Source organism: Mixophyes fleayi, chromosome 1 (genome assembly GCF_038048845.1).
Source record: "Mixophyes fleayi isolate aMixFle1 chromosome 1, aMixFle1.hap1, whole genome shotgun sequence".
Lineage (NCBI taxonomy): Eukaryota > Metazoa > Chordata > Amphibia > Anura > Limnodynastidae > Mixophyes > Mixophyes fleayi.
The window spans coordinates 308,213,368-308,239,349 of NC_134402.1; the positions used below are offsets into that span (position 1 = coordinate 308,213,368).

General features: G+C 40.3%; 1 protein-coding gene across 1 annotated transcript in view; it reads right to left on the reverse strand.

The window, feature by feature from the left end:
- Window positions 1–25,982, reverse strand: part of CDH24 (cadherin 24) — a 59,480-nt gene that overhangs the window by 18,192 nt on the left and 15,306 nt on the right. The window contains exons 3-5 of the mRNA XM_075211386.1: window positions 10,477–10,771; window positions 4,722–4,841; window positions 1,182–1,349 (exon numbers count right to left, since the gene is read on the reverse strand). Of these exons, the coding sequence (XP_075067487.1) occupies window positions 1,182–1,349; window positions 4,722–4,841; window positions 10,477–10,771 (583 nt within the window). The remainder of the gene's footprint in view (window positions 1–1,181; window positions 1,350–4,721; window positions 4,842–10,476; window positions 10,772–25,982) is intronic.

Consider the following 25,982-nt stretch of genomic DNA (forward strand, 5'->3'; position numbering starts at 1 on the left):
TCCAACTCTGAATCAGGGCCACTATGTGTAGCTGGCACAGGTAAGCTCACCTCACATAGGTCACATATAAAGACACATGTATCAGAGCCTAGGGGGTAAATGTATCAAACCTTCTGAAAAGTAAATGTGAAGGTGTTGCCCATAGCAACCAATCAAATTATAGTTATCATTTATCTAGTACATTCTAGAAAATACTAGCTAGAATCTGATTGGATGCTATAGGCAACACCTTCATTTCATCCAACCCTTTTTACTATCTGGTATCAGGGATTGCTCTGTGGGGGAATTTCACCTTAATACTAAAGACTGCCATCAGCAAATAATGAATCAGTACAGTGTGTACACCCAGCCTTACTAAAAGCCTGAACACAAGAAGCAAACATGAAGAATCCTAGAAGAGACGGCAGACTAGACAGACAGCCTTGTGTCTCCTGCCAAATAGTGATAGACCCTAACAGGTTCCCTGTAAGGATAAATCAAAGTAACCTGTCTGGAGTAGATGGGACTACAACAAAATATATTAGCACATGGTCTGTAGTTAACAGTTTTTTAGTTGAACTACTTCTAGAGAGGTGTAGTGTATTTTCTGCCATTATTATTTTCATTATGCATTTCCCTGTGGAACACTTGTAAAATAAGTGATTTTTAGGTACTGTGTGTAGAGGTAGCCCAGATAAATTGTATAAAATCTTGCATCCATTTGCTTGTTCATCCACCCATATGAATTTTTCTGCCTTAAGTCCCTTTGCCATATTGGTTTTATCTCAGATATTGCCAGTAAGAACATATTGAATATAACACTTTGAGGAATTCCCTCCCTCGCACAATAAGACTTTCCTCTAGTCTTCAAGCGTTCTCTGAAAACCCACCTCATCAGGCAAGCTTATAATATTCCTTAACCACCATCTTAAACTCGCTAGGTTACCCTCATAAAAGTCTTCTCCAGCCAGTACTTGCCTCTAGGCCCATGAATACTATATAATACCTCCTATTATGACCATAGATATTAACTGAGGATTGTGATGGGGGCTTAAAGAAACTGCAATAAACACTTTGAATGTTTTGGTGTACCGGAAATGTTGTCTTTGAAATGTATTTGTAAATGTGCTTCTACTCTTTTGTTAAAGTAAAAAGAAGTGATGTTATCCAAGTGGACACTGTCTGCTCATTATTGCTCTTACTTTGAGGGAATTTGGGTGGGTTGTCATTGACATCTGTCAATGTGACAGTAACAGTCGTGGAACCTGAAAGCCCTCCCACATGGCCTCCCATATCCTTGGCCTGTATGACAACCAGAAACTCATCCTGGCTCTCTCGGTCCATGTTTGGGATTGCAGTACGGATCACACCTGAGAATGTAGAAAGTAAAATTAATAGACAGTATATAGGATATAAAATGGAGTATAAAATGAACCAATGTTAATCAGTGGTAAAATTGTATATGACATCAATATAGCAAGGTGAAGGAAGCAGTGCACACATCACTAAATATATGATTTCATTATACAGTCAATATTTCAGTGCCAAAAACACCCAATCATCCAGATATCCCACATCCATACCTGCCAACCCTCATGGTTCTAATGTGAGTAACACAGAGATTGCAGAGTTTCATACGGTGTACTAGTTACTCCTAATGCTGCATGTCCCTATGCCCCGTCCCTTTGTTTTTATGATACACAATATGTTCCTCAATAAACAAATACAACGAACAGTTGGGAGGGGCAGAAAGTTAGAAGTTGCATCTGTTTCCGCAAGTAATCCTGAGGGCACATTGTTGGTGATTACTTTTAGGGAGTGAAAGGAGATTATATAAAATTGGCTAATATGCCTCCATTTACTATATGTATTTATTTATTCATTTGTTTCGGATTTTACCAGGAAGAAATTAATTGAGAGTCACCTCTTGTTTTCATGCATGTCCTGTAATATACAGTATGGGTGACATATTGGCTATATGGGGAATATATTATGTTGGATATAGTGGGGTTTGTAGTGCTCCAAAGAGTCAATTTTACCAAAGGGTCCAAGCTTTTGTGAAAACAGTGAAGGCTCACAATGATTTTACTTTGAAAAGCCCATTTATCAAGTACTGTGAAGGGTCATGGCCTGTTCTGTTAATGCCATCTCTGGATGGTGTAAACAGAAAAGGCCACTAAAAAAATAATATGTTGATTAAATAATTGTTTTGTTATTGTTGGTCTCTTTAAAACGAATAGGGACATTATCCACAATTGGATAAGATTAATCAATCATTTTACTCTATGTGGACTTTTTATACCAGAAAATCCAACCCAAACTACACCCCTCCACCCACCCCCTATCAGTCTGTGTGTGTGTGTGCCGTTATTCATGCTGTAAGTGTAGGAGTGTGTGGCTAACAACCACACAGAATATGTTGAGCACTTAACACAATGTCTGATTAGGAGAAAAAAGTAGACAATAAAATTATATTGAAAAAAAATGTAAATAGTGCATATCAATGATCACATTATGGCATAAGAAACAGTGTAAACATAATAGTATCCTAATATGACAGAGGCTTATAGATAGGGACTGGAAAGATGGATCTTTCAATGAGGATAGACAGTAGTGTGATCATACTGGGCCATAATTAAGGTAAGGAGCAAATCCAGATAAAGGATAAACCAGATTGTAACGTAAGGAATCCAAATCCAAATGTTTGCTTGCATGAAGGGAAACTGCTGCCTGCTTCTGCCTGCAGCACACAAGCACTGGGCAGCTTTATTTTTAGACTGCAATTTAGAGTTAAGCTATGATATACCCTCTTCACGACTCCAAATCTGTTTGCATATTTTAAACTTATATATTATTTTTCTTTACAATGACAACAAATACTGGTTATGAGAGATTTCAGTGTATCACTTATTCTTAAATCCATTTATTAAGATGTAAGATTACTATTTTTTCCTTTATATTATTACAAACACATAGCTATGTTTTTGAGATGGTAATTATTTTAATATAGGACTAATTCTACCCAGGGCCGCTGAGAGGGGGGGGGGGGCGGGTACGGGCATGCCAGGGGGCCCGGGCACTTGCTTCTAATTTTTTTTTTTTTTAATTATTATTTTTTTATTTAATACTTTTTTCCCCACAGGGGGGGGGGGGTGTTCCGTCAGTCCATCAAGCTCGTTGGTGGGTGGAGCTGGAAAAAAAATAAAAATCATATTCACGTGATCGTGGCGCCGCGTCCCTCCTCTCTTCTCTGCTCCATTCACACTGGCTGTCGGCGTGACGTCATCAAGTTGCGCCCCTCAATCAGTGAGGAGCGCCGCAGCCAGCATGAAGAAAGCAGCATGAAGAAAGAAGAGAAGACAGAAGAGAAGAGAAGAAAAGACAGAAGCTGACAAAAGGTAAGGAAAGAAACGGAGAGGCAAGGGGGGAAACAGAAATGGACAGTACTATAAAGAAGAGGGAGTAAAAAAACGGGGGAGAGAAACTGAGATTAAAAAAAAAAGGGGAGAGAAGCTGAGATTTAAAAAAAAGGGGAGAGAAGCTGAGATTTAAAAAAAGGGGGAGAGAAGCACAGATAAAAAAAAAGGGGACAGAAGCACAGATAAAAAAAACAGGAGTGAAGCACAGATTAAAAAAAAGGGGAGAGAAGCACTGATTAAAAAAAAAGGGGAGAGAGGCACAGATTAAAAAAAAAAGGGGGGAAAGCAGCATGGAGGGCGCAGTGTGAGCATAAGGGGGCACAGTGTAATTGTGATGAAGGGGCACAGTAATGTGTGTGTAATGGCACAGGGGGCTTGTTGCAATGTAGTGTGTGTGAGGTAGGTGGTGGCTAATTAATGGGCGCTATTTTGTTTGTAGGGTGATGGTGAGGCAATTTAATAGTGGGGACTATTAATTTAAGATGGGGAGGTTTGGGGGCTATTAAATATGGGGGTGAGCTTGGGGAGAATGAGGTCCATTTATTAAATGTAACTATGAGTTATTTAATGGCAGTGATGGTTGCGGGAAATAGGTATTGCTGTTTGCAGGAAGGGAATAGGTTTATTTATTAAATGTGAATACTATTATTTTCATGTTGGGGCTGGAGGAAGGCCTAATCATTAATCGTGAGTGCTATTGATTTAACGCCGGGGCTGGCTGTAATTTTCTAAATGTTTCCATTTTTTTTTCCAAATAGGTCCTTTAACATTCCAGGATCCAGACAATCCACAACTAAAGAAACCAGCAGCCACAGGTGGAGAAAGTGAGAAGAACAGGTAGGAGATAGCAGCAAAGTGTGTGAAATGTTGTGATTATAGTAGGGACAATACCAATTTTTGGTGAGTGTTGTGCCCAATGTAAGGTGCAGGCCAAGACTGAACTCTTTGTGTACACACTGCATTCTTTCTATATTACACTGTGGTGCTAGATGTCCTGAAAGTCAGGAGTGCTTGGACATATGTAACGCTCCGGCGAATTGAGAGCCTAATGATTTTGATGTTAGCCACGCCCCAATGGCACATTTGCCATGCCCCCAAATGCTTGACCACACCACGGAAAAATTGCGGCGTAAAATTTTTGGGCATGCTCGACTATAAGGGGGGGGGGGGGTGGGGGGGGTGGGGGGGCATGAATTTGTTGTACCGGGGCCCTGAATTCCTCTTGGCAGCCCTGATTCTACCTAATAAATACTAATCAAGTGCTGTACAAGTTTATTCAATGAATCGTAGTTTGCACTTCATGTGATCCCTGCTTGAATTTACCTGTTTGAGGGTCCACTGAGAAGTATGGCTGCCCTTCCAGCACCGTGTACACAAGTCGGGCGCTGTTTCCGTATGTAGGATCATCAGCATCACTGGCTGTCACTTGGATTACAGAGGTTCCTGTGGGAGTCAGTTTGGTTACTTTTCACTATCAGCAAGTATGTAATATATTTAATAACACATAACATGCCCCAGTTGGCTACTATGGCCCTCTTTCAATACTCTATATATCCCAACTTGCCACTGTGGCCTAATATTAACATATATACCAAATGACCAGTATTGGTATTCTATAGGTCTGAACTGCCACTATTACTATTTTATACGCTTCCTTCAATTATTTCAGTATATATATATATATATATATATATATATATATATATATATATATATATTAGTAAACACTCTCTGCGCCCTCTCATAATTACAGTAGCTTTTCTCGATTGTGTCTCCATTACTTGTCATTAGTTCACCCATTCATTTTGCAGGCATTGTCTCCATTAAATATACTCCTATCTCACTAATTATTTCTCGAACATAGTTTCTTCTGCATTAGTAATCCAGTATACTCATATTACCATTAATCTCCAACTTTTAATAAGTGACTTATGAGGAGGGTAATATATTACATAGAGGCAAGTGGGGTTTTAAGGAAATTACTTATCTTTTGCTCTGTTGTTTCCTTCACTTGTATACTGTTGATAAATAACATATAACTAAGGGAGAACACAATCCAACGAAATCTGTATAGGGGTAAGTAAAGACTATTTTTTACCTTTAGAATATTCAATGTATGGTTGTCCCTGGAAGTTAATTATTATTGCATCCGAGGTGCATCAGAAAATTTCTTGGTTTTGTATGGATGGACCTCGATGATCTGCCAGCACACAATAAGGTGCATGTCTCATTGCAGCACTTTGGAGAATCCCCCAAAACATAAAAATGGGCCTTAATGTATGGAGAGTCAGAAACATCTTTAGAAGGTGTACTGCACAAAAGTGTGTCACATCAATGTCCGACCTCCTACCATAGAACCTACAAATGCACTTCTCTGCCAACGTATCGGCTCCACTCCTATACTTTAATAGACACTTTTCAGAGGAGAAAAGCATGAGCACACATAAAATTGGCACTTGTAATAGAACAGTCCCCATGCAAAGTGTTCTGTTTAAAATAAATTAAACAAATAATTCTCAATCCTCAACCAGATCCAGCGTTAATTAGTCTGGGCTGGTTTCCATTATAACAGGAACACTACGAGGGTTGGGTCCCCCTGCCATAGTGAAAACCAGTCCCAGGATGGTCAGGTGAGGGCTGGTGTCTCTGTGTGAGTGGCCCAAAATAGAATGATGGGGCAATGTACAAGATGTACCCATGGAATGGCAATTTTGCCACCACAGTTGTACCATTATAATGACAGAGGTCCCTAAGACAACTGCCCATTATACCAAAAGATTACAAAAAAGTAATGCATACATTCACACACACACAATTTTAAAATACATTATAATTGAATAAAAGGCATTCCCCTTCATCGACCAGCTAAAGCAGCCAGTGTAGGAAATAATAATTTCGCAATGATTGTCCGTAGTATATAAGTGGGTATTCTCTTTTGTGGGTTATTCTGGGTATTTTACATTTTTTTAATTTGGAAAATGATGAATCATGAAAGACAAAAATAATGTTTTTATTTTTAATAAGGTGATAAATTAGGGTTTTGGAAGTGTCTTATTTAACACTTTTAAATGTTTATGTGTGTTTTTTCTTTTAGTATAATGGGCAGAGGCTTAGAGAACTTTGGCCCTTTCACTTATATTGAGGACCACTGGGGTGGAAAGGTGGAACTTCAGAGCTCCCAATTAATTAATTTTCCCAACCCCTCAGCCCAAGGCATACGGAAGAGCCCCAGAGCTTTTCAGTATGGGGCTGGTAGCCTCTGGGAGGAGTGTTATGGCAGGGTGGATAAATAAGCTACTCTCTGGATTCTTGACTTAACCCCTGCACTTCAAGTCTGACCCTTAGGACACAAGAGTGCCCTAATGGAGGTCTTAGTCCAGCTACTTATTTTGCTCCAGAAAGAGTTACAATACCAGAGCATGCAAGAACAGTAATAGCTGCAGTAGACAGAGATGGAGTTCTTAACCAAACAGACTCGGGAACTCAACATACTGTTCCAGCAACGGAGGACTTCGCATCTGGAGGATGAGTGAAAAAATAAATGAAACACGAAGCAGTTCTTCCAGCTCTGTCGTCTTAGATGCTTGTGACCGCACTGGCCTCTAAGCTGAAAGAAGAAGATGGCCCTGATGCCTTTATAACCACAAATGAGAGAGTGTTGTCTACCTAAGCCTCATTGAAGAGCTCTTAGACAATAACTCTGCTATTAAGGGAAACACAAGGGGCATATGCTGGCTCTCTACCATGAAAACCTCAGCAACACTTCAGAGCTGAAGTATTTTCAAACCTCAGGTTCTTATGATTAGCTATGACCAGAGACCAGCAATGCCAGTCAGTGAAAACCATTGTGCTGGAACATATTATCAATGGACTTTCTCAGTGCCTCGGTCCATCTACTCCAGATCATGACCACTATGTCTGATCAAGAACGTTATGTCTGCAGGTGAGCCAATCAGTCAATTCTGGTCAACGTACCTGACACAAGGTTCCCATGTGATCGTGCAGTTGAGAGAAAACTGTAATAAGGAGGTTGTCAGTCATCTCTTGCTATGGCCACAGGCATATCAAGAGCTATGCTTTTTCCTCCACCTTACTAGATGACATGAACCTCAGCAAAATAGGGCCAAGTCCCTAGGGAAGTACTTGAACCCTGAGTTCTGAACTCCAGCCTCATGTTCCAATCATCTGACTCAAAAAAGAAAACAACCAGCTGTTCAGACTGAAGCGAAGAGACATTCTGAAGCCAGCTGCCCCCTGAGGGGCTGTTCTTTTGCAGGTGGTTTTACCAGGGCTGCCTCTATTACAAGTACTGGTCCTAAATCAAGGGAATGATGCTAGAAAAGAGAGTGCAGGAAAAATCCTGATTTCAGAGGGTCTGCTGCCTTCCAAAAAAGGGTCCTATAATTGTCCAATCCATATTTGGTGTATAGATGGAGATGTATAGCCCTGTCTGATTGCACAGACCCCCCTTGCTGAATGGGAAAAACTCTACCCTACATATGTGGTTTGTCTGTGTCCTCTGTGTAGGGATTGCCCCAGAGGATTTTCCTAATACATCAGAGGTCCCTGGAATTATTTTTTTCTCCTGACCTCTTCTTGTCCCATGTGAACACTCTCAAAAACTGGAAACAGAAGAGGAAGGACCACGGGCTAGCTCTCACAAGAGATTCTAGGGGAAGAGGGGGGGGGGGGCACAACCTGATAATGGAAATTTGGAGATTTCTAATACTAATCAAGATGTGTTTATGCTTACCCTTGCAGCTTGCCAAATCCCAGGGTGAAGGAAGAATGCTTTGTGTAAAGCATTTTGATACATGGTTGGGGTGAATGATCAATGGTAGAAGTCCAGATATCCTTGCGTTATTTTGCTTTATGCTATTCTGCTTTATGATATTCTGTACAGGAAAGACAAATGGGGGAGTTTCCTCAGTAGTATTTGGTGCCTCCTTGAAAAAACCCTTGCCAACACCATTAACTGGGGTGGTCACTTGGGGAGAGCTGAAACCGTGGACAGATAAACACCATGGGGTAAATGTATTATGCTCCGATTTCTGCAAGTCGCCGGAAATCGGCGACTTTGCAGCTAAAATATAAAGCGGCGCTGCCTTGTAAATTTTACCCCTATGTTTTTTTGGCCTGTTGTTTATGCTGAGGTGGTTAGATTTTTTGCTTCTTGTCTTGACTCTCAGATGACAGCTTATTCATAGATTAAAGGAAATATTAAGAAAATTTGTTCAACCAAAGTAAAACCAGGACAATCTCCTACCCTTTCTACTTTTTGCTATTTGAGCTGTTATTGGCAGGAAGACTCAGGGTATCCTGAACCGTTTGAGAGAATTTTGAAATCCCCATAAGGCTATATCTCTTTGTAAAAATGTCCTTTGCACTCCATGGCACCCTGCTTTCTTCCAATGGGTCATAGATCAGTTATTTCACCCTCATGAGTTTATGTGGCGACATACCGGGATGACATAATGTCCATTGGCAGGACCAATTAAATACACTACATGTGGTCCTCCAGTCCCTTCATACTAGAAGCCATAAAGCCAACCTAAAGAAATGTACTCAGAGGAAATATATAATCAACTATTTGGGGTACATCTTGGAAAATGTTAGTCTTAAGCCATTAGTTAATAAGGTCCAGGCTAAACAAGGTCCGGTGCACAAAAATTTTATAGAACATTTATAGTCCTAATTTTTCATCCCATGGAGTCCCACTACCATATATGTTAAAAAAAATCTTTTTGTAATATACTTTGGAGGGGTCATTTTGTTTTTGTCACAGACCTTGATCCTGTGAGAAGGTCGCACTTCTCACAGGATGCTAGTCGTCACTTTTCAAGCTGGTAGCTGGTACATTAGTGCCTTACTTTCAGGTTCATAATCATCCGTGATGCCTGCAACTAAATGCAGATTTTCTATCTTGCACATGGCTGGAATGTCAAGTTTCCGCCTCAGTTTATCCAAGACCACCCTTAACATAGAGGTATGTGGCAGGGAGGAGATCTGCCATAGGTGAGGAAGAGGTTAATGTCTACAGGAAGTAGTGCAGTCTGCTTGCGTACTCTGTGCTACACTCTATCTGTCTATTCACTACTTGTATTATACCTAGCCATCTTCACTCCTGTGATTCATTATCTGCTGTTCCTTCTCTTAGACATAATAAAGCCATATTTGAAATATACACCTGTCTCCAGAGTCATAACTCAACCACTGTCCTTCACAGGCAGGTACGCTGTGTTTTGTCACTACAAATCATCTCATAGAGGCAGACACCAGCCCTGAGCTGACCAGCCTGGTGCTGATTTTAACTGTGGCTTGGGGACCCAGTCTCCACCAGTTCAAGTCCTTTTGTTGAGTGGGAATGGCCATACATGGCAAGCAAAAGTACACCCTTTCCATCCCTTTATTTCAGTACAACACTCCCTCTGCCTGTGCAAACAGCTACTTCTCTGCAAATGCTGACATATTGCCCCACAAACATATATACCATAATGACAAACCTATATATTTGTGCTGAATACTGGTAGATTTATGCTTTGTAAATGACTTCCCCTGTGACCCACATGAATGTACAGATTATTGGATTGTTTTCTAAGAAAATGTTGTTTCTATTTTTGTCCCTGAAAAATATAATTCCTGAAGTACATAACTAAGTTTTATGTGTTCTATTAAAAAAAACAAAAAACTTTTCAATAGTAACCACTTTGGTAAATGTTTGTTACATCAAATACAACTAAAATTGTTAAGCAACGGTCATAATTATAACTATTAATAGATATCTGATAAACTATTTTAGGTTTATTTTAAGTTGATAATGATATAGGAGTTATATACCCAGGTGTGTTGTCCTGTCTAGTATTAAACAGTTCATACTCAGCTTGTTGGATTTCCTGTTTTCAATAGGTATCTTAATTCTGTTTGGATTTGTCTGCACTAACTGTTATGTTTGTTAATTCCCACTTATCTCCATGGAACTCTCATACCGGTATAATGGCTAACTAACCATCATATCTGGACCCTTGTGCGTCTAAAAGTTAAATTATCTCTAACACAAAGACCTCAGTTCCCCCCTCACCTACGTTGGACATCTCCGGCACAGAGGCCCTGTAGGGAGGGTGCAGGAAAACAGGGGGGTTGTCATTAATGTCCTGCACCTTGATGATGAATTGGGAGGGGGGTTCAAGAGGTCGGAGTGTAAGTTTGTCCACAGCCTGTGCCAACAGCACATACTCCTCCTTCTCCTCCCGATCCAGGGACTTTGTGACATGGATATTCCCAGTTTTTTCATCAATGACAAACACCGAACCAGCTCCTTCTCCTGTCAGGAGGTACTTGGCTCGTCCTTCCCCACGATCTGCGTCTGTGTGCAACTGTGAAGCCATAATAGCAGTTATATAAAGCCATGAGAACAATAACAATTTCAACAAGTTTCATAAGTAATGCTCATATGTTTTCCGCAGCCTTAGAGCCTCCTCTAATCCTATTTACCTACATCATGTTGCTTTAAGCCTACTGAAGTCTGAAAGCACACAATGAAATTGAATGTCAGCACACAAGATGTATGAATGGTCTGTGCCAATAGATGTGTTTGGGAATAAGCCATGTACTAAAAGGTAAGCAATAACCTTAAATACTCTATAACAGCAAATATACCAATATTTTGAAAAATAAAGTAACACAGTTTCCACCATAAGAACTAATAAATTGGCTGTAAAATGATTTGTATTAAATAGTAATAAAGTTTTTAACATTTTTCTCCTGGCTTTACCCAACACAAACAACTTTCACCAGGTCATCATAAACATAACATATTGTTCAAAAATGAAAATAACTTAAAAAAATGGAAAGCTACCATAAACCTATGTGTTGTATGTTACACCATAGTAAGACATTTGCAAAATGATGCAACATGTGTCTGACTCTATTAATATTAGGGATGTGCACCGGCGACTTTTGAGGTCTCGTGTTTTGTGTTTTGGATCCGGATTTTCGTTATTTTTGAGGTTCGGATTTGTCTCGCAAAACACTTGACGAAAGGTCTCGGTTCGGATTTAAGGTATTGGATTCGGATTTTTTTGGAAAAAAACATAAAAAGTTTAAAAATCAAGTTTTTGGGCTTATTTTCACTCCTAGGCTATTATTAACCTCAATAACATTCAATAACAAGCATTTCCACTAATTTACAGTGTATTCTGAACACCTCACAATATAGTTATTAGTCCAAAACGTTGCAACAAGGTATCTTTCTGGACTGCGTAGAGGAGTGGGTCACCACAATATATATTAAAAACCCTGAACTTTTATGAATCGCACCAATAAATGTACCTGGACTGCGTAGAGGAGTGGGTCACCACAATATCTTAAAAACCCTGAACTTTTATGATTCGCACCAATAAATGTACCTGGACTGCGTAGAGGAGTGGGTCACCACAATATCTTAAAAACCCTGAACTTTTCTGATTCGCACCAATAATTGTACCTGGACTGCGTAGAGGAGTGGGTCACCACAATATCTTAAAAATCCTGAACTTTTATGATTCGCACCAATAATTGTACCTGGACTGCGTAGAGGAGTGGGTCACCACAATATCTTAAAAACCCTGAACTTTTATGATTCGCACCAATAATTGTACCTGGACTGCGTAGAGGAGTGGGTCACCACAATATCTTAAAAACCCTGAACTTTTATGATTCGCACCAATAATTGTACCTGGACTGCGTAGAGGAGTGGGTCACCACAATATATTAAAAACCCTGAACTTTTATGATTCGCACCAATAATTGTACCTGGACTGCGTAGAGGAGTGGGTCACCACAATATATTAAAAACCCTGAACTTGTATGATTCGCACCAATAATTGTACCTGGACTGCGTAGAGGAGTGGGTCACCACAATATCTTAAAAACCCTGAACTTTTATGATTCGCACCAATAATTGTACCTGGACTGCGTAGAGGAGTGGGTCACCACAATATCTTAAAAACCCTGAACTTTTATGATTCGCACCAATAATTGTACCTGGACTGCGTAGAGGAGTGGGTCACCACAATATCTTAAAAACCCTGAACTTTTATGATTCGCACCAATAATTGTACCTGGACTGCGTAGAGGAGTGGGTCACCACAAGATATATTAAAAACCCTGAACTTTTATGATTCGCACCAATAAATGTACCTGGACTGCGTAGAGGAGTGGGTCACCACAATATCTATTAAAAACCCTGAACTTTTATGAATCGCACCAATAAATGTACCTGGACTGCGTATAGGAGTGGGTCACCACAAGATATCTTAAAAACCCTGAACTTTTATGAATCGCACCAATAAATGTACCTGGACTGCGTAGAGGAGTGGGTCACCACAATATCTTAAAAACCCTGAACTTTTATGATTCGCACCAATAAATGTACCTGGACTGCGTAGAGGAGTGGGTCACCACAATATCTTAAAAACCCTGAACTTTTCTGATTCGCACCAATAATTGTACCTGGACTGCGTAGAGGAGTGGGTCACCACAATATCTTAAAAACCCTGAACTTTTATGATTCGCACCAATAATTGTACCTGGACTGCGTAGAGGAGTGGGTCACCACAATATCTTAAAAACCCTGAACTTTTATGATTCGCACCAATAATTGTACCTGGACTGCGTAGAGGAGTGGGTCACCACAATATCTTAAAAACCCTGAACTTTTATGATTCGCACCAATAATTGTACCTGGACTGCGTAGAGGAGTGGGTCACCACAATATATTAAAAACCCTGAACTTTTATGATTCGCACCAATAATTGTACCTGGACTGCGTAGAGGAGTGGGTCACCACAATATATTAAAAACCCTGAACTTTTATGATTCGCACCAATAATTGTACCTGGACTGCGTAGAGGAGTGGGTCACCACAATATCTTAAAAACCCTGAACTTTTATGATTCGCACCAATAATTGTACCTGGACTGCGTAGAGGAGTGGGTCACCACAATATCTTAAAAACCCTGAACTTTTATGATTCGCACCAATAATTGTACCTGGACTGCGTAGAGGAGTGGGTCACCACAATATATTAAAAACCCTGAACTTTTATGATTCGCACCAATAATTGTACCTGGACTGCGTAGAGGAGTGGGTCACCACAATATATTAAAAACCCTGAACTTTTATGATTCGCACCAATAATTGTACCTGGACTGCGTAGAGGAGTGGGTCACCACAATATCTTAAAAACCCTGAACTTTTATGATTCGCACCAATAATTGTACCTGGACTGCGTAGAGGAGTGGGTCACCACAATATCTTAAAAACCCTGAACTTTTATGATTCGCACCAATAATTGTACCTGGACTGCGTAGAGGAGTGGGTCACCACAATATCTTAAAAACCCTGAACTTTTATGATTCGCACCAATAATTGTACCTGGACTGCGTAGAGGAGTGGGTCACCACAAGATATATTAAAAACCCTGAACTTTTATGATTCGCACCAATAAATGTACCTGGACTGCGTAGAGGAGTGGGTCACCACAATATCTATTAAAAACCCTGAACTTTTATGAATCGCACCAATAAATGTACCTGGACTGCGTATAGGAGTGGGTCACCACAAGATATCTTAAAAACCCTGAACTTTTATGATTCGCACCAATAAATGTACCTGGACTGCGTAGAGGAGTGGGTCACCACAATATCTATTAAAAACCCTGAACTTTTATGAATCGCACCAATAAATGTACCTGGACTGCGTAGAGGAGTGGGTCACCACAAGATATATTAAAAACCCTGAACTTTTATGATTCGCACCAATAAATGTATCTGGACTGCGTAGAGGAGTGGGCACTGGGCACCACAATAAAATATATAAAAAACCTTCAACAGATCTGCATTACACTACACATACGGCTGCTCCTCCATCCTCTCCATCATATACATGTTGGAGTTTTAGCGTGTGACAACCTCTTGTTTTTGATAATGTCAGTGCATTTGGAATATTTTTCAATTTGCCCCACACCACTGAATGTACTTTATCTATGATACGCAATACGCATCTATCTATCTTGACTGCGTAGTGTGGTGGCCCCGGTACACAATTTGGTACCGAGGCCACAATATAATTAAAAAACCCTCCACGTGTCGGAATTCCACCAAACAAGTATCTGGACTGCATAGTGGGGTGGCCCCGGTACCCAATTTGATACCGGGGCCACAATACCTCCTCCAAACATGCTACAGACAATTCGTCATTGAGAGACCCCAGACAGACAGGGTCGAAGTGTTATTGTTTGACTTTGTAAACCCAAAAAAATGTCCCTGTTGCACATAGTCGTGCAATGAAGACTGACTTTTTCATTTAAAGGCACGATCTTTAAAGTGTAGTGTTTGTAAGTCTAAGTCATATTATACTTTTGGTAAAATTGGTTTATTTTGTTCCTCTTTATGGTAATTAATTAGTAATAGAATTAAAGTAGGAAATATAATTAAATAGAATTAAAGTAGGAAATAGAGTGGTATAGAGTTGTAGTGTGGTATAGATAGAGTGGTCCACACAATATAATAATAAAACCCTCAACTGGTCTGAATTCCACCAAACAAGTATCTTGACTGCGTAGTGTGGTGGCCCCGGTACACAATTTGGTACCGGGGCCACAATACCTCCTCCAAACATGCTACAGACAATTCGTCATTGAGAGACCCCAGACAGACAGGGTCGAAGTGTTATTGTTTGACTTTGTAAACCCAAAAAAATGTCCCTGTTGCACATAGTCGTGCAATGAAGACTGACTTTTTCATTTAAAGGCACGATCTTTAAAGTGTAGTGTTTGTAAGTCTAAGTCATATTATACTTTTGGTAAAATTGGTTTATTTTGTTCCTCTTTATGGTAATTAATTAGTAATAGAATTAAAGTAGGAAATAGAATTAAAGTATGAAATAGAATTAAAGTAGGAAATAGAGTGGTATAGAGTTGTAGTGTGGTATAGATAGAGTGGTCCACACAATATAATAATAAAACCCTCAACTGGTCTGAATTCCACCAAACAAGTATCTGGACTGCGTAGTGGGGTGGCCCCGGTACACAATTTGGTACCGAGGCCACAATATAATTAAAAAATTGGGCATCAACTGTCACCGTTGTTTAATATCTGATACACCTAAATATGGACTGCACAGTGGAGTGGCCCCGGTAGTAAATTTGGTGCCGGGGCCACAATACCTCCTCCAACTTCCAAGTGTAGTGTTTATAAAGACACACAGCGTCGAAGTGTTATTATATTAGTTGACTTTCTTAACCCTAAAATTGTCCCTGTTGCAAATATTCGTGCAATGGACAGTTACTTTTCTATTGAAAGACTCAAGCTTTCAAGTGTAGTGTTTATAAAATATAAACAACAATACAGTAGTTTTAGAGCACGTCAATACCTCTTGTTTTAAATTATGACACGGCATTTTACTTTTGGTTTAATTTCTTGAATTTTTTTACATTTGGTTTTACTTTTTGAACATGGCAAACGACTGTTGCTTGGTCATATAATGCAAAAAAAAAAGTTCCAAGATGGAATTGTCCTTGGGTCCTCACACCCACCCTTATGTTGTTGAAATAGGACATGCACACTTTAACAAACCAATCATTTCAGCGACAGGGCCTACCAAACAACTTTGGCTGAAATTATTGGTTTGTTTGGGCCCCCACACCAAAAAAGCTATTCATCTCTCCCTGTACAGACTAAACAGGCTCTACTGAGGCAAGATGTCGTCCTCATCCTCAACCTCTGATTCCTCTCCCCCTACAGTGTGTACTTCCTCCTCATAACACATTATCAATTCGTCCCCGCTGGACTCCACAACCACAGGTCCCTCTGTAGTATCTGGAGGGCAGTGCTGTACTTCATTGAGGAATTGATTATTCATTTTTATAAACATCATTTTTTCAACGTTGTGAGGAAGCAACCTCCTTCGCCGCTCACTGACCAGGTTCCCCGCTGCACTAAAAACTCTTTCCGAGTACACACTGGAGGGGGGACAACTCAGGTAAAATAGAGCCAGTTTGTACAGGGGCTTCCAAACTGCCTTTTTTTCCTGCCAGTAACAATATGGACTGTCTGACATGTCTACTTGGATGGTGTCAGCAAAGTAATCATCCACAATTTTTTCTATTGTGACAGCATCCAATGCAGCGAGAGTAGACATGTCTGCAATGGTTGGCAGGTCCTTCAGTCCGGACCAGATGTTATCAGCATCCCCGCCAGTGCCTCTTTTGGGAAAACTGAGCTTTTTCCTCGCAGCCATAGATGTGGAAGAAAATGAGGGTGGAGCTGTTGGCATGTCACGGTCCTCTTCAGAGGACAATCTCCTGACCAGCAGGTCTTTGCACCGCTGTAGACTTGTGTCCGCCGGAAACAGAGACACAACATACGCTTTAAACCGAGGATCGAGCACGGTGGCCAGAATGTATTCCTCTGACTTTAAAAGAGTGACCACCCTCGGATCCTGGCAAAGCGTACGAAGGGCTACATCCACAAGAGCTACATGCTTGCTGTAATCGCAATGGCTTACCAGCTCCTCCCTCACTTTCTCCAGCTGCTTCTGCAACAGCCTGATCAGGGGAATGACCTGACTCAAGCTGGCAGTGTCGGAACTGACTTCTCGTGTGGCAAGTTCAAATGGCTGCAGAACCTTGCACAACACGGAAATCAGTCTCCACTGCGCTTGACTCAGGCGCATCCCCACTCCTTTGCCTATGTCGTAGGTGGCTGTGTAGGCCTGAATGGCCTTTTGCTGCTCCTCCATCCTCTGCAGCATATAGAGGGTGGAGTTCCAGCGCGTCATAACCTCTTGTTTGAGGTGATGGCAGGGCAGGTTCAAGCTTTTTTGATGTGCCTCTAGTCTGCGGTAGGCACTGGCTGAATGCCGAAAGTGTCCAGCAATTTTGCGGGCCACCGCAAGCATCTCCTGCACACCCCTGTCACTCTTGAGGTAATGCTGCACCACCAAATTAATGGTGTGGGCAAAACATGGGACGTGCTGGAAATTGCCCATATTTAATGCCCGCACAATGTTACTGGCATTGTCTGACACCACAAATCCCCATGAGAGTCTAAGTGGGGTAAGCCACTGGGAGATAATTTCCCTCATTTTCTCTAATATGTTGTCAGCGTTGTGCCTCTTATTAAAGCCTGTAATGCACAATGTTGCCTGCCTTTGCATGAGCAGCCATTTTGTAGATGCTGCTACTGATGCAGCTGTTGCTGTTGCTGCGGAAGGGGATGCATCTACCCAGTGGGCTGTCACAGTCATATAGTCCTTCGTTTGCCCAGAACCACTTGTCCACATGTCCGTGGTTAAGTGGACAGTGGGTACAACCGCATTTTTAAGAGCACTGAGGACACTTGATCGTACTTCTCTGTACATTTTTGGTATCGCCTGCCTAGTGAAGTGGAATCTCGAGGGGATTTGGTACCGGGGACACAATACCTCCATCAACCCTCTAAATCCCACTCCACTGATGGCGGACACCGGGCGCACGTCTAACACCAACATTGCAGTTACAGCCGCAGTTATACGCTTTGCAATAGGGTGACTACTATCGTATTTGGTGGTCATGGCAAACGACTGTTGGACGGTCAATTGTTTGGTGAAAGACTTAGCGGTCTTACGACTTCCCCTCTGGGAAGATGACCGACTAACAGCAGCAACAGCAGCAGTGGCAGTAGTAGGCGTACCGCTGCAGGATTCCTCGGATGAATCCCGTATTGAGGAGGACTCAGTCTGGCTGCTGACTTGGGCTGCAGGACTGAATCTGATGGAGATTGTGGAGGAAGTTGACGAGGAGGGTGTTGCTGGTGTGTATCCAACTGGACCACGGGATTTAGGTGTCCCTGTACCGATGAGGGTCCTAGCCCCAGTTCCTGAACTAACCACTGAACTATGAAGGTTATTCAGGTGACGTATAAGGGAGGATGTTCCTAGGTGGGCAAGATCCTTACCCCTGCTTATTTGAGCTTTACATAAGCTACATATTGCCATACATTGGTTGTCTGGATTTGGATAAAAATAACTCCAGACCGAAGAGGTGCATTTTTTGGTCTTCTGACCAGGCATGACGATGGGCTTTTTCATCCCATGGACATCAGCTGTTTCCCCCCCTGGTGCCTCATTTACAATAACCACATCACCATCCTCATCATCAAGTTCCTCCACAGCGCCAGCTACATCATCAATAGCCTCCTCCCGAGCCACCTCTTCCCGTACAGTGATGGGAAGGTCAGGCTTGACAACCACCAACACCCTTGGACTCGCCTTGGGGATTTGTGATAATTTCTCTTTAGAAGGCAGAGTTGTTTGCTGTTTTGTTGCTGACAGCATAACTCTCTTCAATTTTTTGTAGGGGGGGGGAAGGAGGAGGAGGGCTAAGATCCGTGGGTGAAGCTGAACCACTAGTCATGAACACGGGCCAGGGCCTAAGCCGTTCCTTGCCACTCCGTGTCGTAAATGGCATATTGGCAACTTTACGTTTCTCCTCAGATGATTTTAAGTTTCTCTTTTTGCTACTTTTTCTTAACTTGGGCTTTTTGGATTTTACATGCCCGGTACTACGAGATTGGGCATCGGGCTTGGAAGACGACGTTGATGGCATTTCATCGTCTATGTCATGACTAGTGGCAGCAGCTTCAGCATTAGGAGGAAGTGGGTCTTGATCTTTCCCTACTTTATCCTCCAAATTTTTGGTCTCCATTATATGTAGCACAAGATACTGCAGAATGTGTGAACTTGGTAATATTGCAGTACCAATGGACTTATACTGCTGGATTGGTTTTGCAAATTTGGTTATAATTATTATTTTTTATTTTTTTTTTTAATTTTTTTATTTTTTTTTACTTTTTTCTTATTTTTAAAAAACTTGGGAATAGTGGGGAAATAACTATGCCCTTAGAAGCACAGAGCACAGGACACAGCACCACTGGACTGAACAGGACACGGCACAGGACCCAGCAGCACTACGGAACTCAGCAGGACAGAGCACAGGACACAGCACCACTGGACTGATACTGCAGAATGTGTGAACTTGGTAATATTGCAGTACCAATGGACTTATAATGCTGGATTGGTTTTGCAAATTTGGTTATAATTATTATATATTTTTTTTTTTTTTTAATTTTTTATTTTTTTTTACTTTTTTTTTATTTTTTAAAAACTTGGGAATAATGGGGAAATAACTATGCCCTTAGAAGCACAGAGCACAGGACACAGCACCACTGGACTGAACAGGACACGGCACAGGACCCAGCAGCACTACGGAACTCAGCAGGACAGAGCACAGGACACAGCACCACTGGACTGATACTGCAGAATGTGTGAACTTGGTAATATTGCAGTACCAATGGACTTATAATGCTGGATTGGTTTTGCAAATTTGGTTATAATTATTATATATTTTTTTTTTTTTTAAATTTTTTATTTTTTTTTACTTTTTTTTTATTTTTTTTTATTTTTTAAAAACTTGGGAATAATGGGGAAATAACTATGCCCTTAGAAGCACAGAGCACAGGACACAGCACCACTGGACTGAACAGGACACGGCACAGGACCCAGCAGCACTACGGAACTCAGCAGGACAGAGCACAGGACACAGCACCACTGGACTGATACTGCAGAATGTGTAAACTTTGTAATATTGCAGTACCACTGGACTGATACTGCAGAATGTGTGAACTTGGTAATATTGCAGTACCAATGGACTTATAATGCTGGATTGGTTTTGCAAATTTGGTTATAATTATTATATATTTTTTTTTTTTTTAAATTTTTTATTTTTTTTTACTTTTTTTTTATTTTTTTTTATTTTTTAAAAACTTGGGAATAATGGGGAAATAACTATGCCCTTAGAAGCACAGAGCACAGGACACAGCACCACTGGACTGAACAGGACACGGCACAGGACCCAGCAGCACTACGGAACTCAGCAGGACAGAGCACAGGACACAGCACCACTGGACTGATACTGCAGAATGTGTAAACTTTGTAATATTGCAGTACCACTGGACTTTTACAGCTGAATGTGTGAACTTGGTAATATTGCAGTACCAATGGGCTTATACTGCAGGATTGGTTGTGAAAATTTTGTGGTAATTAAAAAATATTAAAGTAGTTTTTGGTATTTTTTAAAAAAACTTTTTTTTATTTTTTTAAACACAGGGGAATATTGGGGAAATAACTATGCCCTTAGAAGCACAGAGCACAGGACACAGCACCACTGGACTGAACAGGACACAGCACAGGACCCAGCAGCACCACTGACCTCAGAAGGACAGAGCACAGCACACAGCACCACTGGACTGATACTGCAGAACACAGCACAGCACAGCACAGCACAGCACAGCACAGCACAGCACTAAACAGCACAGCACAGCACAGCACTAAACAGCACAGAACTAAACAGCACAGAACTAAACAGCACAGAACTAAACAGCACAGAACTAAACAGCACAGAACTAAACAGCACAGAACTAAACAGCACAGAGGACCACCTAACACACCCTCCCTCTACCCTGATCAATGCCCGAGTGAAGATTGCGGCGACTAGCGGGGAATTTATAGGATCCGAGTATCGCGAGATCCGACAACGGGATTATGAGTCAGAGCCTCAGTTTCACTTTTGAATTTGGCGCCAATACCCGGATCTGTCTCGGATCCGACTCGGATCCGCAACGTTCGGGTGGGCTCGGATTTCATAAATCCGAGTGCGCTCATCCCTAATTAATATAGATCATCCACTTTAGTGTACAGAGGAAAAGGCGAGTAAAAACAAAGCTGCAAAGAAATAAATCATTCCACTGCTGCCATTTTTTATTGCGGCATACTGAAAGCTGTATAAGCCCTCTGCTGAGATGTCTATACCAAGCAAAGAGACCTGACTAGAAACAGACAAAGCAAAAATGTTGGGCCTGGTCGAGCGTGTTATTGCTAAGAGATCCCTCTCACCTGGAGCACTTGTGGTAAATCTGCCATTAAGGCTTGTTTAACCCTTCATGACTAAGGCAAACATCAGGTTTCCATTATGTTGCAATAAATTTTTCTTTTACATTTCAGTAAAGTAAATGTTATATTGTTTTTTTTCTTAGTAGTACTGTATTAGGTATGTATTAGGTATACCTGTTCACCTGCTCATTAATGCACATATCCAAACAGCCAATCATGTGGCAGCAACCTAATGCATTAAAGCATTGAGGTTCAGTTGTTGTTGTTGATCTAACACCTGAATACAAAGAAATGGTACCAAAGTGACCTTGACCGTGGAATGATTGTTGGTGACAGATGGGATGGTGTCTCAGAAACTGCTGCAAATTTCATGCACAACAGTCTCTAGAGGTTACAGAGAAAGGTGCGCAAAACAAAAAACATCCAGTGAGCGGCAGTTCTGTGGGCAAAAATGCCTTGTTAATGAGAAAGGTTAATAGGAGAATGGCCAGACTGGTTCAACCGACAGGGAGACAACAACAACTCCAATAACCATGCGCTACATCAGAAGTATGTAGAAGTGTATCTCTGAAAGTATGGCGCATTGAAGTGGATGGCCAACAGCAGGAGAAGATCACACCTGGTTCCACTCCTGTCAGCTAAGAACAGGAAACTGACTGACATAATATAGCTGCAATGCATAAATGACGTACTATCAGCTGGAGGGGTCAATACACAAACAGCGGCTAGATAGTACTGCTGCTGTCATTATCATCATGTATCTGTACAGTAGGCCTCAGGTACCTGCACAGGGGATGTGTCCAAGTGTAATTACGTTGCATCTCCAGGGGTGTGTGCTACATTTATGTGTACACACCCTTACTTTACACAAGTTACGCTTATCTGTCCCCATTTTGCCATTACAGGCTTAAAATCTAAGATACGGACAGAACTAAATGTGTCCATTATGCATGGAAGAATGCACAGTATTGAACTGCATGTATTCACGTCACAAGAATCAACTTCAGACATCAAGAACTAAATCAGGCTATGTGCTTATTGCATGTATTGAACATTTTATTTTAAACTATATCTTAATTAAGGATGAGCGGGCTCGGATTCCGCTAATCCGAGCCCACCCGACGGGATCCGAGCACTCTTCGGGAACTTCCGGGCGCCAAACGAAGCCAAACCGAGGCTATGACATCCAAGTCTCGGGTCGGATCTCGCGAGACTCGGATGTCATAAATACTCACCTTGCGGCCGCCATCTTCATTTCGCCTGACATCAGGGAAGAGGGAGGGTGTGTAGGGTAGTGGTGCTCCTGCGTGATCAGTGCTCTGTCCTTGCTGAGTCCAGTGGTGCTTTATGCCTGTGTCCAGTGCTCTGTCCTTGCTGAGTCCAGTGGTGCTTTTGTCCTGTGCTCTGTCCTGCTGAGTCCAGTGGTGCTTTTGTCCTGTGCTCTGTCCTGCTGAGTCCAGTGGTGCTTTGGCCAGTGTCTGTCCTGCTGAGTCCAGTGTTGCTTTAGTCCTGTGCTTTGTTGTGCTAAGTCCATACAAATTTTATAATTATTAAAATCTCTTAAAAATTAGTAAAAAAATATATATTTTAAAAATTATACAAAATTAATAATAATTTTTTTTTTAAGCAGTTCTAAAGAATAGGTACTGCAATCTATATTACATTTAATACGTTCAATTTTTAAGCAGTTCCAGATAATAGGTACTGCAATCTATATTACATTTACTACGTTCAATTTTTAAGCAGTTCCAGAGAATAGGTACTGCAATCTATATTACATTTACTACGTTCAATTTTTAAGCAGTTCCAGAGAATAGGTACTGCAATCTATATTACATTTACTACGTTCAATTTTTAAGCAGTGCAAGAGAATAGGTACTGCAATCTATATTACATTTACTACGTTCAATTTTTAAGCAGTGCAAGAGAATAGGTACTGCAATCTATATTACATTTACCACGTTCAATTTTTAAGCAGTTCCAGATAATAGGTACTGCAATCTATATTACATTTAATACGTTCAATTTTTAAGCAGTTCCAGAGAATAGGTACTGCAATCTATATTACATTTACTACGTTGATTTTTTAAGCAGTTCCAGAGAATAGGTACTGCAATCTATATTACATTTACCACGTTCAATTTTTAAGCAGTTCCAGATAATAGGTACTGCAATCTATATTACATTTAATACGTTCAATTTTTAAGCAGTTCCAGATAATAGGTACTGCAATCTATATTACATTTACTACGTTCAATTTTTAAGCAGTGCAAGAGAATAGGTACTGCAATCTATATTACATTTACTACGTTCAATTTTTAAGCAGTGCAAGAGAATAGGTACTGCAATCTATATTACATTTACCACGTTCAATTTTTAAGCAGTTCCAGATAATAGGTACTGCAATCTATATTACATTTAATACGTTCAATTTTTAAGCAGTGCCAGAGAATAGGTACTGCAATCTATATTACATTTACTACGTTGATTTTTTAAGCAGTTCCAGAGAATAGGTACTGCAATCTATATTACATTTACCACGTTCAATTTTTAAGCAGTTCCAGATAATAGGTACTGCAATCTATATTACATTTAATACGTTCAATTTTTAAGCAGTGCAAGAGAATAGGTACTGCAATCTATATTACATTTAATACGTTCAATTTTTAAGCAGTTCCAGATAATAGGTACTGCAATCTATATTACATTTACTACGTTCAATTTTTAAGCAGTTCCAGAGAATAGGTACTGCAATCTATATTACATTTAATACGTTCAATTTTTAAGCAGTTCCAGAGAATAGGTACTGCAATCTATATTACATTTACTACGTTGATTTTTTAAGCAGTTCCAGAGAATAGGTACTGCAATCTATATTACATTTACCACGTTCAATTTTTAAGCAGTTCCAGATAATAGGTACTGCAATCTATATTACATTTAATACGTTCAATTTTTAAGCAGTTCCAGATAATAGGTACTGCAATCTATATTACATTTACTACGTTCAATTTTTAAGCAGTGCAAGAGAATAGGTACTGCAATCTATATTACATTTACTACGTTCAATTTTTAAGCAGTGCAAGAGAATAGGTACTGCAATCTATATTACATTTACCACGTTCAATTTTTAAGCAGTTCCAGATAATAGGTACTGCAATCTATATTACATTTAATACGTTCAATTTTTAAGCAGTGCCAGAGAATAGGTACTGCAATCTATATTACATTTACTACGTTGATTTTTTAAGCAGTTCCAGAGAATAGGTACTGCAATCTATATTACATTTACCACGTTCAATTTTTAAGCAGTTCCAGATAATAGGTACTGCAATCTATATTACATTTAATACGTTCAATTTTTAAGCAGTGCAAGAGAATAGGTACTGCAATCTATATTACATTTACTACGTTCAATTTTTAAGCAGTGCAAGAGAATAGGTACTGCAATCTATATTACATTTACTACGTTCAATTTTTAAGCAGTGCAAGAGAATAGGTACTGCAATCTATATTACATTTACTACGTTCAATTTTTAAGCAGTGCAAGAGAATAGGTACTGCAATCTATATTACATTTACCACGTTCAATTTTTAAGCAGTTCCAGATAATAGGTACTGCAATCTATATTACATTTAATACGTTCAATTTTTAAGCAGTTCCAGAGAATAGGTACTGCAATCTATATTACATTTACTACGTTGATTTTTTAAGCAGTTCCAGAGAATAGGTACTGCAATCTATATTACATTTACTACGTTCAATTTTTAAGCAGTTCCAGATAATAGGTACTGCAATCTATATTACATTTACTATGTTCATTCTTTAAGCAGTTCCAGAGAATAGGTACTGCAATCTATATTACATTTACTACGTTCAATTTTTAAGCAGTGCAAGAGAATAGGTACTGCAATCTATATTACATTTACTACGTTCAATTTTTAAGCAGTTCCAGATAATAGCTACTGCAATCTATATTACATTTAATACGTTCAATTTTTAAGCAGTGCAAGAGAATAGGTACTGCAATCTATATTACATTTACTATGTTGATTTTTTAAGCAGTTCCAGAGAATAGGTACTGCAATCTATATTACATTTACTACGTTCAATTTTTAAGCAGTTCCAGATAATAGGTACTGCAATCTATATTACATTTACTATGTTCATTCTTTAAGCAGTTCCAGAGAATAGGTACTGCAATCTATATTACATTTACGACATTCAATTTTTAAGCAGTGCAAGAGAATAGGTACTGCAATCTATATTACAAGAGAAAGTGAGGGAGGAGCTGGTAAACCATTGCGATTCCACCAAGCATGTAGCTCTTGTGGATGAAGCCCTTCGTACGCTTTGATGATATATTGTGGCCCCGGTACCAAATTGGGTACCGGGGCCACTCCACTACGCAGTCCAGATAGATGAGTATCAACTACATTCAGTGTTGGGGCCAAATCCAAAGTTAATGAAAATGACCTGTCATTGTCAAAAACAAGAGGTATTGACGCGCTCGAACTACACCCAGTATATGCTGCAGAGGTTGTAGGAGCAGGCAACTGTGCAATGGAATTCAGACCAGTTGAGGGTGATATATTGTGGCCCAGGTACCAAATTGG